The 12,897-nt window shown below is 51.0% G+C and overlaps 1 protein-coding gene across 1 annotated transcript in view; it reads right to left on the bottom strand.

The window, feature by feature from the left end:
- Positions 1-3,304: 3,304 nt before the first annotated feature.
- ITGA3 (integrin subunit alpha 3) overlaps positions 3,305-12,897 on the bottom strand; it is a 29,696-nt gene continuing 20,103 nt past the window's right edge. Inside the window, exons 19-26 of the mRNA XM_065896725.1 lie at positions 12,232-12,334; positions 11,943-12,125; positions 11,639-11,761; positions 10,811-10,924; positions 9,785-9,883; positions 5,910-6,035; positions 5,408-5,549; positions 3,305-4,652 (exon numbers count right to left, since the gene is read on the bottom strand). Of these exons, the coding sequence (XP_065752797.1) occupies positions 5,439-5,549; positions 5,910-6,035; positions 9,785-9,883; positions 10,811-10,924; positions 11,639-11,761; positions 11,943-12,125; positions 12,232-12,334 (859 nt within the window). The 3' untranslated portion in view covers positions 3,305-4,652; positions 5,408-5,438. The remainder of the gene's footprint in view (positions 4,653-5,407; positions 5,550-5,909; positions 6,036-9,784; positions 9,884-10,810; positions 10,925-11,638; positions 11,762-11,942; positions 12,126-12,231; positions 12,335-12,897) is intronic.

The following is a 12,897-nucleotide window of genomic DNA, read 5'->3' as shown; positions in this document are numbered from 1 at the left end:
CAACCCCCTAACTAACGCCTAGCGGCGGCTACAATAAACTTTTCAAAACACTTTTATTTTATTACTCCCTACTCAGTTGACCCGAGAAAGCAACCTTTTCTGCACTGGGCTTCCTTAGAGAAAGGTCCTTTAAGGTGATTTCTGCTGGAGGCCGAGAGCACACCCTTGCCCAGCAGCCCGGCTCTCTCGTGGGAACATAGCGCGCCCTCTTGTGGTCGGACGCCGTAAGTCCTGTTCCCTCCACCCCTCCCGCTTTCCCCTTTGAGGTGTTTTTCACCCTTTAGTCCTTGTCTGGCACTCACCAAGTGCCTAATAGGTGCTAGGCTTATATGCTGGGAACGGGAAACATAGACAGGATTGGGACATGGTCTTTTCCCTTGATTATTTCAGTTCTCAGTTTGAGAGAGAGCTGCATAAGTAAATAATAGTTATAACAGAATGCAATTACAGCCAATGCAGAGCTATGTGCAAGGCTTCACAAAGGAAGGGACTCTCTTAGCTGAATGAATAATAACCTATGTGCCAGGCACTGTTTGCATGCATCATCTCATTTAATTCTCCAGACAGCTCTACTGTGCTACTATTATCCCCATTTTATAGATGAGGAAAGACGTTCAGGGATCATTTTCAACTGCAAATCTGAAGGTGTTACTTCTCTCGCTCACAGCCTTTTGATGGCCCTCCACTTCTTACTGGAGCCTTTCTAGCTCTCACATGATCTGATTTGGCTTAACTCTCCAGTCTCATCTCTCCACATTCCCTGCTCAACTCCTAGCCATACTTAACTCTCCAGCCTCATCTCTCCACATTCCCTGCTCAACTCCTAGCCATACTTATCTACCGCCTTGAACCAGCCTCCAATCTTCCCGCTGTTGCTAATACTGTCTCTTACCCATGGATCATTCTTTCTTCTCACTTTCACCTACCCATTCTTCAGGCCCCTGACCCCCCAGGCTGGGTTATGGGCTCCCTCCAAAAGTTCCTTAGGCCTCCTGATCTAGCACTGTTTTAGCTCTTATCACACCAAGTGGTAACCATCTGCCGACTCATTTGTCTCCCCGACTAGACTTTAAGCTCCACGAGGGCAGGGCTGTATTGGTCTTATTCACCACTCTGTCTCCAGCACCAGGCACAGCACCCAGCATATTGAACGGAAAAGAAGGAGAAAAAAGAAGTTGGGGTCACTGGGAAGACAGGCCTCAGAGGAATCAGGAAGGACCACTGAACATCCCTCAGGCTAGCAATTAGGTCATTGACAACGTTGGTAAGTGCAGTCTTCAAGTTGCCCAGGAGAGTGTATGAAATACAATATGTAAAAAGCCAAGCCCTATGCCTGGCACACAGTAAATAATTAATAAATAGCAGCTATTACTATTATTATCAAAATTAAAGTAACAAGGAAAAGGCCATGACCTCTGAGGTTACATGTAAGCGACAGAAAGAGATTTCCCATGATCGTCCCCTTAGAGCTGGACTTCCGTAATGGGGCTCTGAGCTTGGATTGAATTCCTCCTGCAGAGATGGCTGAAGGGTGGTAATGGGAGTGGTGTGGTGTGGTGTATCAGTCAAGCTAGGTTAGGTGATGGGAGGTAACAAAAACCCCCCAAATTCCCAAATTTCCCACTAAATGTACAACGTGGGTTGGTGGGGGGCTGTCAAGGACTGACAAAGCTTTATCTCAACACAGGCTTCCACAGCAGCAGAGTTAGGAGAAGCAGAACTGGGAGAGTCTCCCCCAGCAATTAACTGTCTCAGCCCAGAACTGATCCCCTTCCCTCTGGCTGACAACTCGTCGGCCGGAATGGCCTCACGTGGCCTCATCCAACCAGGAGGGCCCAGGAAATGCAATCCAGCCCTGTGACCAGAGAAGAGAATTACCTTATGGATTCTTTTAGTGATATAAAAGCCAAGACCCTCTTCTGAAACTGTTCGGAGGTGCTGCAGCTCCAAGGAGCTCAAGAAGCTTGGCATTAGAAAGGGTCCTTTTCTACAAAGTGGACATTGCTGCATCTCTGCCAGTATGTTTCTTTCATGAAAGGGTAGCTGCACCGGTCCTGAAAAATGACTACTTATTCTCACAACTGTGTGTGTGAGACAGACGGTGTGTTCTTATCCAAACAGGTGCTCACGGGAGGTGGGGGGCTGGGCCTGTGAAGCTGGCCAGAGGGATGTGGAGATCCCACTTCTTTCTTCAACAGGAAGTGGTTGCAAAGGACTGGACCGAACCGCACGGAACTCTGCTCAACCTGAGCTGGGCTTTGGCAGCCCACACGTGTGTTATTCCTGGCCCAGTGAATAACCCAGATTCTGGAAAACAAACTGAGGTCTCCGGTTACTGGTTCTGAGAGCTCTGGGTAGGGGCTGGGGTTTTCCTGGAGGAATTGGACATTTCACTGTCAATCAGTGACAAATCCCAGCACAGAAAGTGAGGGGGAGGGCTCTGGTAGAGGGTGGGGAGGGCAGACAGCTGGCACAGGAAGGCAGACACGTCAGAAGGAGCCCGAGACAGCGGCTGGGTCTGAGGGCTCTGAGTAGCTGAATTGAAGAGCTGCCCCTAGGCTTCTCTGGGTGGTAATTTCCGGCCTTCTTTCTTGCCAGAGGTCACCGCCTTAGGGACAATTAACAGAAGGACTTGTGCCATGATTTAGGACAACCTTAGCGCAGTGGAGAGCTGTGGACTGTGGCTGTGGACTCAGGACAGCAGCACGTCTGGAGGAGCTGCCGCAGACTAGGTACTCCTGCCCAGAGGCTAGGACATGGATACTATGACCTTTCAGTTTTTCCGGGCTTGGGTCACTGGTCCACCTTTTGCTCGACTCGTCATGGGGCCTAGGGCTGGTTGTGGGAGAACTGAGGCAGTAAAGCAGGTTCTTGTCTGAATTTAGCCACCAGACGAGGGCTCTCGGCTCTCCACCTGTGCACCCAGCCTCACTCCACCATTCCCCGGGACTACCTGCTTCTACAGCACAGTAGCTTCCTGCTTCTTCCAGACCCTGCACTCCACCGCCTCTTCCCCAGGCCTGGCGCACTCACCACCATGAAGCCATTTTGGGTTCCATCCAGTCTACTCAGGTCTTTTCGTTCATCTCGTGTTCTGGATCTCAGTTATGTGACCATGACCATCCCTTAGACTGGGACACCCCTGAGAACAGGAGCAGGTATCTCCGCCATAGAGCTTCACCCTCCCAACCTCTATGAGCCCTGCGCCTGGCTTTGTCCACCTGGGGGTCAGCTAGGTAGCATGATCCGTCAGACCGAATGGCGTTGGTGAGGCGTGGGGGTGGATGGAGGCAGCTGCAGTGTGTACAAACTGGGAGCTCTTTACTGGCTGCCGTGAGAAGCCTATATACAAAGAAGGCACGAGGAGGGGGAGGGAGCTCCCCTGCTACAGTACCATGGAAGTGGGCAGGGGTTGGGGAGGGGGCCTGCCAATAGGCAGGGGTCAGGAGAGGTTTTCTGGAACCAGCCTCAACTTCTAGAATGGGCCACAGGGGAGAAGGTAGAGCTAACCTGGCTCTGAAAGCCAAGGACAGCCAAGGACTTCACTTCTAGGTCTCCAGCCTATGGTCGGGGGTGGGGCGGGGGGGGTCTGGCTTATGTGGCGTCACGGGGCTCCCTCCCTGTTCTACATTCAAGTGTCGCTCCCTCTGTGACCTTGTGGGGGTCCCTCCAGGCCAGGATGGTAATGTCGCTGAAAAGTGGTATCTGCTCTGTATCCTTCCAACATCTCCTTGGCCCAGGACCAGTCCCCTCTTCTGTTGAGGATTCCATTGTGCTCCCAGGGCAGTCCCAGCACAGTGTGTCCCGGCTGCCTGGCACTGTGTCCATCTTTGTTTCTTAGGGCTGAATTTCCTGCTAGTGCATGGAATGGTCATGGCGGAGGACAGAGGTTTCGCAACGATTCCTGAAAGAAAGCCATCCTGGGGACCTTCCTTCTAGTTCCTTCTGCTCTTGGGTCTGAGCGTGCCAGGTCCTGTGAACACCCCCTTGGACAACCTGAGGCAGGCTCCGACTCTCTGGCATGGGTATTGGGAGCTGCACCGGGGGCCTGTCAGTAGTTTTCATCTTGAGGACAGAGTCAGTCCAGTGACCGTGGCTCACGATGGGTCCAGTGTGACAGAGGAGGTGTCACCACATTGGAGGCCTCTTCCTCCTGGCTCTGGTGGAGGCCCTTTGGCTTGGTTATGGCACAGGCAGAGGCTGGGACACGCATGTCCATGCACCATCTGGGGTGCACAAGCAGTAGGACCCATATGTGCTCATATGTGTCCAGGGCACAGGGCTGCAGTGCTCAGCAATGCAAGTTCCACGGCCCCGGCCCTCCTTCGGGGAGAAGGCCATGGCTGGAGGGCACGTGCATACACTTGAAGAGGTGTGTGTGCCCGAGCCTGCTGGTGCCAGCCAAAGGCAGTAGCCCCTGTGGACCGTCAGGGCATAACTTATGATAAATAGAAGAAGGGGACACTAGGGGAGCAGGGGTGGGATCAGGGAGGATGTCAGTAGTATCGGTCGCGAGTCTGCCAGCTGGTCACCCAGTGCTTCTTGGTGGGCAGGGTGCTCCCTGGAGGTGGGTAGCGCTCCTCCTCCCGGATCCGCACCCCGTGGTACTTGGGCATGATCCGGTAATAGCGGGTCCGCTTAAAGAAGTCACACTGGAGAAGGGGAGAAGAGAAAGGCCCTTAGCATCCAGCTTTTGCGCCAGTGGGAAGATGTGCCCAGCCCCTTCCTTCCCCACCCGGAGGTCCTCAAAGCCAGGACCCCTACCCAAACACAATGCCATCTCCCTGCGCTGAGACGGGGAGGACAAGGTTCCCCATCCCAGGCCCCAGAGGAAGGAGGAGTTGAGGAAGGCAGAGAGGAGAGGGAGAGGCAGATGGAGACAGAGGGGCAGTCGCTGAGACTGCTGACGGAATGGCTGGGAGAGGTGGTGATCTACCCTGACCACAGTGTCGGGAGAGGTCAGTTTGTCACCCCAGGGGACTCCCAAGAGGAAGAGGGCTGGTTCCCAGAAGAAGGACTCTACTAGTGCCCTCCTTCTCTAGAGGTGGGGATGGGGGTGTGGAATCGCTCTGAAGTTTGTCTTGTGGCCTACAAAGATGGGGCCTGGCCTTGGCCTTGACCCTTTTCCGATCCCCAGAAAGCAGAGGGGGCACAGGGAGGGTTTTATGGTTCCCTCTGGGGGTCCCAAGTCCTTGAGGGGCTCAGTGGGGAGGCTGGTGAGAGCAGACACCCCGAGCTCTCCCAGGGTGTGGAGGAGGAGGCCGACAGAGTGGCCTGTTCTTTGTGGTGGTGCTGGGGACACAGTGACGTGCAGAGAGGGCCCATAAAGGAAGAGGAGCAGACAGAACAGAGTCAGAGGTCCCAGCCAGCTGGGGGCTTGGGGGAAGGGGCCCGGAGGCCGTGTTACCCAGTGGACCAGGGGTGGGGGGCTGCCCCCCTCAGTAGTCGTCCGTCAGCCTCTCTGTCTCTGATGGCTGGCTCTTCATCTCCGCCTTCTGCCTCTTAGCTTCATACAGGGCCCGAGTGCGGGCTCGCTTGAAGAAGCCGCACTGCGGAGGGGAGGAGGTGGGGAGGGGCCATCAGGGGGGGTTGGGGGGTCCTTGCCAGCAGCACTCATGAACGGGGGCCCGGGTGCCTGGGTCCCAGCCCCAGCTTGGTGATGTAGCAGGAGCCAGAGCTCCTGGTTCCCCTTTCTGGCTTGCAGGTCCCCCCATTAACCCAGGCAGGAGCATCCTGGGTGAGATGAGGATGGGGCAGGGGGTGCGACTGGGAGCTGCGAAGAGGTAGGGGGGACTTGGGGGACGGGGGGTGAGATGGAAGTGAGGACTGCGATGAAGGGAGAGTTGGTGAGGGTCTGCTGGCAGGAGGTCCCAGAGTGGGCGTCCCAGTGGCGGGCTGGGTGTCCTAACCTTCCACAGCAAGAGGATAACCAGCCCCAGCAGCAGCAGCCCGGCACTCACAGCCACAAGCACCAGCCACAGCTCGATCTCGGCTGGCAGCTCCTCCACCAGCTCAGAGTCAATGTCCACGGAGAACTGCAGGGGGTGAGAAGGGGCTCAGCCTTGTATCCATGCCCTTAGGCCCAGAGCTCATCCCTCCTATTCCAGCTGGACCCAGGACCCTGCTTTTTTTTTTTTTTTTTTTTTTTCAGTTGCACATATTTATTTATTTATTTAAAAATTTTTATTTATGTATTTATTTTAAACATCTTTATTGGACTATAATTGCTTTACAATGGTGTGTTAGTTTCTGCTTTATAACAAAGTGAATCAGGTATACATATACATATGTCCCCATATCTCTTCCCTCTTGCGTCTCCCTCCCTCCCACCCTCCCTATCCCACCCCACTAGGTGGCCACAAAGCACGGAGCTGATCTCCCTGTGCTATGCGGCTGCTCCCCACTAGCTATCTGTTTTACATTTGGTAGTGTACATATGTCCATGCCACTCTCTCACTTTGTCACAGCTTATCCTTCCCCCTCCCAGCGTCCTCTAGTACATCTGCGCAGGTCCCTGCTTTTTGATCTACTGCCAGTAGGGGGCACTCAGGGACTGGAAAAGCCCCTGCCCGTACACTGACAGCCACAGATTCCTCCATCCTCCCCTTTCTCCACAGGAGCAGCCTCAGATCTGGGAGGCAGCCTGTAGTCTGGGTTTGTGACCCACACATCTGGGCTTGGGTACCAGCTCCATCCTTCACAAGCTGTGGAACCTTGGACAAGTAATTTCACCTCTCTGAATCTCCAGTTCATGCTCTCTGAGGGGATCATAATGCCTACCTCATAATCCAGTAGAGAACCAAAAGTAAAACCAAAAGCATGGGTTCTGGAGCCTGGGTTCAAGCCCTAGCTGTGTTATTCACCAGTTGTGTGACCTTGGGCAAGTCACTTAACCTCTCTGTTGTTCATCTATAAAATGGGGATTATGCTAATAATACCTACATCATCATAGGTTGCTGGAGAGGATTAAATGTGTTTAATATGAGTAAACTGCTTTGAGCAATAGCTGGTACACAGCAACACTCCATAAATATTTACAAAAAAAACAAAGAGTGCATAGCACACAGTACAATTTTTTCTTCCCCTACAATGAAGATATATATATATTATATATATATAATTATATATGTTTTATAATATGAAGTTATTTCATATATTTTAAATATACATTTATATATAGAAAAATATTTTTTCTGATGCTACATTATTATTTCTTAAAAAGTTATTTTGGGGTCTTCCCTGGTGGCGCAGTGGTTGAGAGTCCGCCTGCCAATACAGGGGACACGGGTTCGTGTCCCGGTCTGGGAAGATCCCACATGCCGCGGAGCGGCTGGGCCTGTGAGCCATGGCTGCTAAGCCTGCGCGTCTGGAGCCTGTGCTCCACAACGGGAGAGGCCACAACAGTGAGAGGCCCGCGTACCGCAAAAAAAAACAAAAACAAACAAACAACAACAACAAAAAGTTATTTTGATTATTTTTTTTTAAAGATGACATGAAGAAAATTAAAGGTTCCCAGTAATTTTACTCCATAGAAAAAGCTATCTTCAACATATTGTTGAATCTCTTTCCATATATATATGTATAATTTTTTTTTTTTTTTTTGGCCGTGCTGTGCAACATTTGGGATCTTAGTTCCCTGACCAGGGATTGAACCTGCACCCCCTGCATTGGAAGGGTGGAGTCTTAACCACTGGACCGCCAGGGAAGTCCTCTTTCCATATTTCTAAATGTATGTGTTAAACATATATATTTTTTCTTCCACATAAATGGGATCTGTGTGTGTGTACTCTATGCACTCTTCTGCGAACTTTTTCATTATCTTTCGATGTCAATTAATAAAGATCAACCTAGTCTCTTCTGATGACTGCATAGTCATTGTAGGAAATGTACCATAATTAATTGAACCAATCTCCTACTGAAAGACATTTAGATTGTTTCCAATCTTATGCCATTATAAACAATGCTTTAAAAATATCCCCATATATTTATGTTTGCAAACGTGTCCTATTAGCTCCTTAAGATATATTACCATGTGCAGGATCAAAGGAAATGTGCAAATAAAATTTAATAGATATTGATAAATTCATCCCCCAAAAGAATCCATCAATTTATATGCCAATCAACAGCATTTCCTTCTACCTCATCAGCACCGGACAGCATTATTCTTTTTAATATTTTCTAATATGATAGGAAAAAAATCTTATTGCTATGATTTTTGTTTCTTTACTATTGAATTGAACATTGGTATTTCACTCTATGTACACTGCCTGTTTATCTCTATGCCACCCTTTATCTTTACATATAAAAAATATGTCGGGAGGCTTCCCTGGTGGCGCAGTGGTTGAGAGTCCGCCTGCCGAAGCAGGGGACACGGGTTCGTGCCCCGGTCCGGGAAGATCCCACATGCCGCGGAGCGGCTGGGCCCGTGAGCCATGGCCGCTGAGCCTGTGCTCCGCAACGGGAGGGGCCACGACAGTGAGAGGCCCACGTACCGGAAAAATAAATAAAAAAATAAAATATGTCGGGCTTCCCTGGTGGCGCAGTGGTTGGGAGTCCGCCTGCCGATGCAGGGGACACGGGTTCGTGCCCCGGTCCGGGAATATCCCACGTGCCGCGGAGCGGCTGGGCCCGTGAGCCATGGCCGCTGAGCCTGCGCGTCCGGAGCCCGTGCTCCGCAACGGGAGAGGCCACAACAGTGAGAGGCCCGCGTACCGCAAAAAAAAAAAAAAAAAAAAAAAATATATATATATGTATGTCTATCAATACTTTGTCATGTATGCTATAAACTTTTTAAAAAAGCAATGTATCATTTGCCTTTTTAGTTTCCTTACCATCTCTTTTGCTGTACACAGATTTAAAATTTCATACAGTCTCTTATAACTGATTCATTTTGCTGTACACCTGAAACTAATACAACATTGTAAATCAACCATACTCCAATAAAAATTTAAAAAATAACATAAAATAAAATTTCATATAGTCTAATTTGTCAGATATTTCCTTTGTGACTTCTGGGTTTAATAAAATAACTCCCTTTGTCTATAATTAAAGATTATTAAATTATTTCCTGAATTTTCTTCTGGTATAATAGATTTTATTTCCGATATTTAAATATTTAATCTAACTCAAATGTGTTTTTGTTTACGGTGTGAGGCAGGGGTTTGCCTTTACTTTCCAAATGTGTTCTCCCAATACTACTTGTTTACCTTTTTCGCCTGATTAAAAATGCCATCTGTATAATAAAGTAAATTTCTATCCTGTTCCATTGATCTTTCTGGCCCTTCCTATACTACCTTAATTTATTTTAGGAAATGTACCATAATGTATTTAACCAAAACGTCATTCACCTCCTATACCTACCCCCTTCATATCTCCACTTATATCCCTTTCATAACAAATTATTAGCCATTTTGTCATATTTATTCTTCCATATGTAACTCAGAATCAAGTTTGGGAACTTTCTTTTCAAGTTTCCACGGAGATGGAACATCTTCACAGAGATGTCGTGCAGATCAAATGAGCTCACGCAGAGGTTCTCAACCCTGGCTGCACAGTAGAATCACTGGGGGGTACTTTTTAACATACCAACACTGGGGTCCCACCTCCACAGACTCAGATTTCATTGATCAGGGGTGTAGTCCAGACACCAGGAGTCCTCCAGAGGATTCCAATGTGCTGCCGAGATTGAGACCACATAGCTAAAGCGTGTGGACATGCTCTGAAAAGATGCCCTGTTCTCCCATGCCCTGGCCAGGCACTGCTGTCTCCTAGCACAATCACTCACCCGCACCGTCTTGTTCTCCATGTTGATGGTGGGGACGCTGGTTCGGAGGAACAGGGTGGCCCAGCTGGCTACCCTGACTCGGTCAAAGTCTTTGTAATCCTGGAGGGGGGGAAGGATGGGTCAAAAGAAGCAGCTGAAGCCCTTCTGAGCCTCTCTCCTGACCCTCCCTCAGGGTCAACAACAACCCCCAGGACACCATCCCCCGCATCCTTAAGCAGCACCCAAAAGGACCTGACACCAGGCCTCTCCTCCACACACGAACACACGTCATTCATTCATCTGTGCGTCAGGTCCTGTGCTGGATGCTGGGGACAGCAGAGACAATGAAGGTCACAGTCTAGGTCCGGCCTGTGGGCTAAATCTGGCCCATGACCTGCTTTTGTAAATAAAGTATTTCTGGCACATAGACACGCCCGCTCATCTGTTATTGTCTGTGACAGCTTTGTGCTACTGGGCAGAATCGAGTAGCCGCAACAGAAAGCACGTGGCCCACAGAGCTGCAAAGACGTTTCATCTAGTCATTTACAGAACAAGTTTGGCACCGCAACCCAGAGCAGAGCACGGTGAGCGGCATGTGTGGTTTCTGAGAAAGTTCTGTGCGTGTCCAGAGGGGAGAGGTCATTTTCAGCTGGAAAAGTCAGAGAAGACCTCGCTGGTGGTCTCTTGGGGGAGACTGTGAAGCGTGAACAGAAGTTTGCATGCAGAGATAAGAGAGGCGAGCCGGCGTCCGGGGGAAGGAACAGCACGGACTGAAGCGGGGAGGTGGGAAGGCAATGGACACGTGACAGAATAATGAACATGTGAGAGAAGGTCATCTTGGCCAGAGACAAACTTATGTCATATCCCCCACACAGATGCCCGGACTAACACTGACACAGTAACAGGTGCACAACCCAGCATGTATCGATCTCCATGCAGTCCCTGACACACACTTGGGCACACACATGCACTCCAGCCTCATCCTCTTCCTGTTGCTCTCCCTGCCCGGATGGGTGGCAGTGGAGACCTCCAGACCCCAGCACTGACCTCGATGAAGGTGCTGTTCCACACTCGTGCCTGCACTGTCACGTTGGTGATGACGGGGGCATCAGGAATCCGGCACTCCAGCCACACACAGCGGGTGTGGTCACCGCCACAGCTCTGAGGCGGGCAGGGCACACAGAACACGAGCCAGTCTGGGTCTCTAGATTCCTCAGACTTCGCCCCTGGCTCCGTCCCACCCATGGCTGACCTGCCCTAACCCCTTCACTCACGCACACTGCACTTGCGTGTTTAAGGCACGTTCTTTGGGCCAGGCATACATAGACGCCAGCGACAGGGGGAACGGGAAATCTGATCCTTGTTCGTGTAAATGGGGTCCAATCCCAAACGCCACCTTTCCAATGCCTTCCCACGCTGAGCCTTTGTTCCTGCCGGCTCCCTCTACTTGGAAGGCCACTTCTCCCTCTCCACCCAGCTAGACCTCAACTTGCTGCCCAGGCCTGCTCCCCTCTCCCTTCTGACAGAGGGCGCCCCGCACCCTGTCTTCATCTTGCCTCTCCCCATTCCCAGCCCTAATGATCAAAGCTTTGAGCAGCTATGTCACCCCCAACAGGTTGGGGCTCCTGGGAACAGAATCAGTATTTCTCCCTTCAGTCCACTGTACTGGCTGCTCCCCAACACAAGGCAAGGGCAGCGGGGTCCCTCTGAGGGCAGGAGATGAGTCCCTCCCCCTGACTGGAGGCTCCTGAAGGCAGGGGCCACATCACCTCATCAGACTGGGTTCTCCTGGGGCGTAGCACCTATCTCCCTTGCTTCGTGTGCACCCTATGATGGGTGGGCGCAATCCCCTCCAACCTTGCCCCGGTCACTCACCAGCTGGATCTCAGACTTGGCTTTCTTGGCAGCAGCCAGAGTGACCGGCAGGGGGCCCTGGCCTCCCCCGGGGTCCAGTTGTCGCCGCCTGCGTTGTGGAGATGGCGGCCTGTCCCCAGGAACCTGAAGGGGGAAGAGGTGATTTGTTGGAGGGAGGATCAAAGGTGAGGAGAGGAGGAAAGGGCAGGTGGAGGGGCAGGCCCCAGAGGTGTAGGAGGGGAGGGAGAGGAAGACGCTGGCCTTTCTGCCCTGCAGCTTGCAAAGGAAATGAGATGCAAGTGAACGCTTCCCCTGGTGTCCTTACAGAGAGAGTGAGGTTGAGAGGATTGACAAGGTCTCCAGGTGGCCGGCAGTGCCAGGACCCATTGCCGTGGACCGTGATCTCCGTGGGGTATAGCAGCCACTTGCCATTGCTGACTTCATAGGGCCACTCCAGCCCCAGGATCAGGGTACCAAGGGCTGCCAGCCCTTCCCCCACTGGGCCCACCTGCGGGTACAAGGGGTGTCATGGCTACTGTCTCCTGGAAAACCACCTCCATCTCACCAACCCCCACCCTCACACCCTCAGACCCTGGACCCAGAGGTCCCCTTACCTGGAACTCATACTTGAGAGGGCTTCCCACATCCTCCACAGTTTTCATGCCAGACTCACCCATCACTGTCCCCCCAAAGAAGCTTTGTAGCCGGTGACTCACCCTAGGGGTAAGAAAGATGCTGGAGTCACAGGGGATGGGAGGGGCCCTTGCGGGGGCGGGGGCACCAAGGTTAACTACAACTCCTCTGATATCAGGCAGACCTGAGATAAACCCCAGCTCTAGCATTTACTAGCTGTATGGCCTCAAACAAGTTGTTTATCCTCTCTGAGCCTCAGTTTCTTCATCTGTAAAGTGGGGTTAATCTGTTAAGCAGGGTCACTATATAATGGGGCTGTTGTGAGAAGACAATGAGATGATGTATATAAAATTCTTAGCATTGTATATACATGCCACATCTTCTTTATCCATTCATCTGTTGATGGACACTTAGGTTGCTTCCCCTAGAGTCTGTCATACAGAGGGAAGTAAGTCAGAAAGACAAAAACAAATACCGTATGCTAACACATATATATGGAATTTAAAATTTTTTAAAAAATGGTCATGAAGAACCTAGGGGCAAGACTGGAATAAAGACACAGACCTACTAGAGAATGGACCTGAGGACACGGGGAGGGGGAAGGGTAAGCTGTGACAAAGTGAGAGAGTAGCATGGACATATATACA

This window comes from Phocoena phocoena, chromosome 19, assembly GCF_963924675.1.
Source record: "Phocoena phocoena chromosome 19, mPhoPho1.1, whole genome shotgun sequence".
In the NCBI taxonomy this organism is placed as follows: Eukaryota; Metazoa; Chordata; class Mammalia; order Artiodactyla; family Phocoenidae; genus Phocoena; species Phocoena phocoena.
Note: the sequence above shows the minus strand (reverse complement) of the source record. Positions and strands in the feature narration are given on the sequence as shown.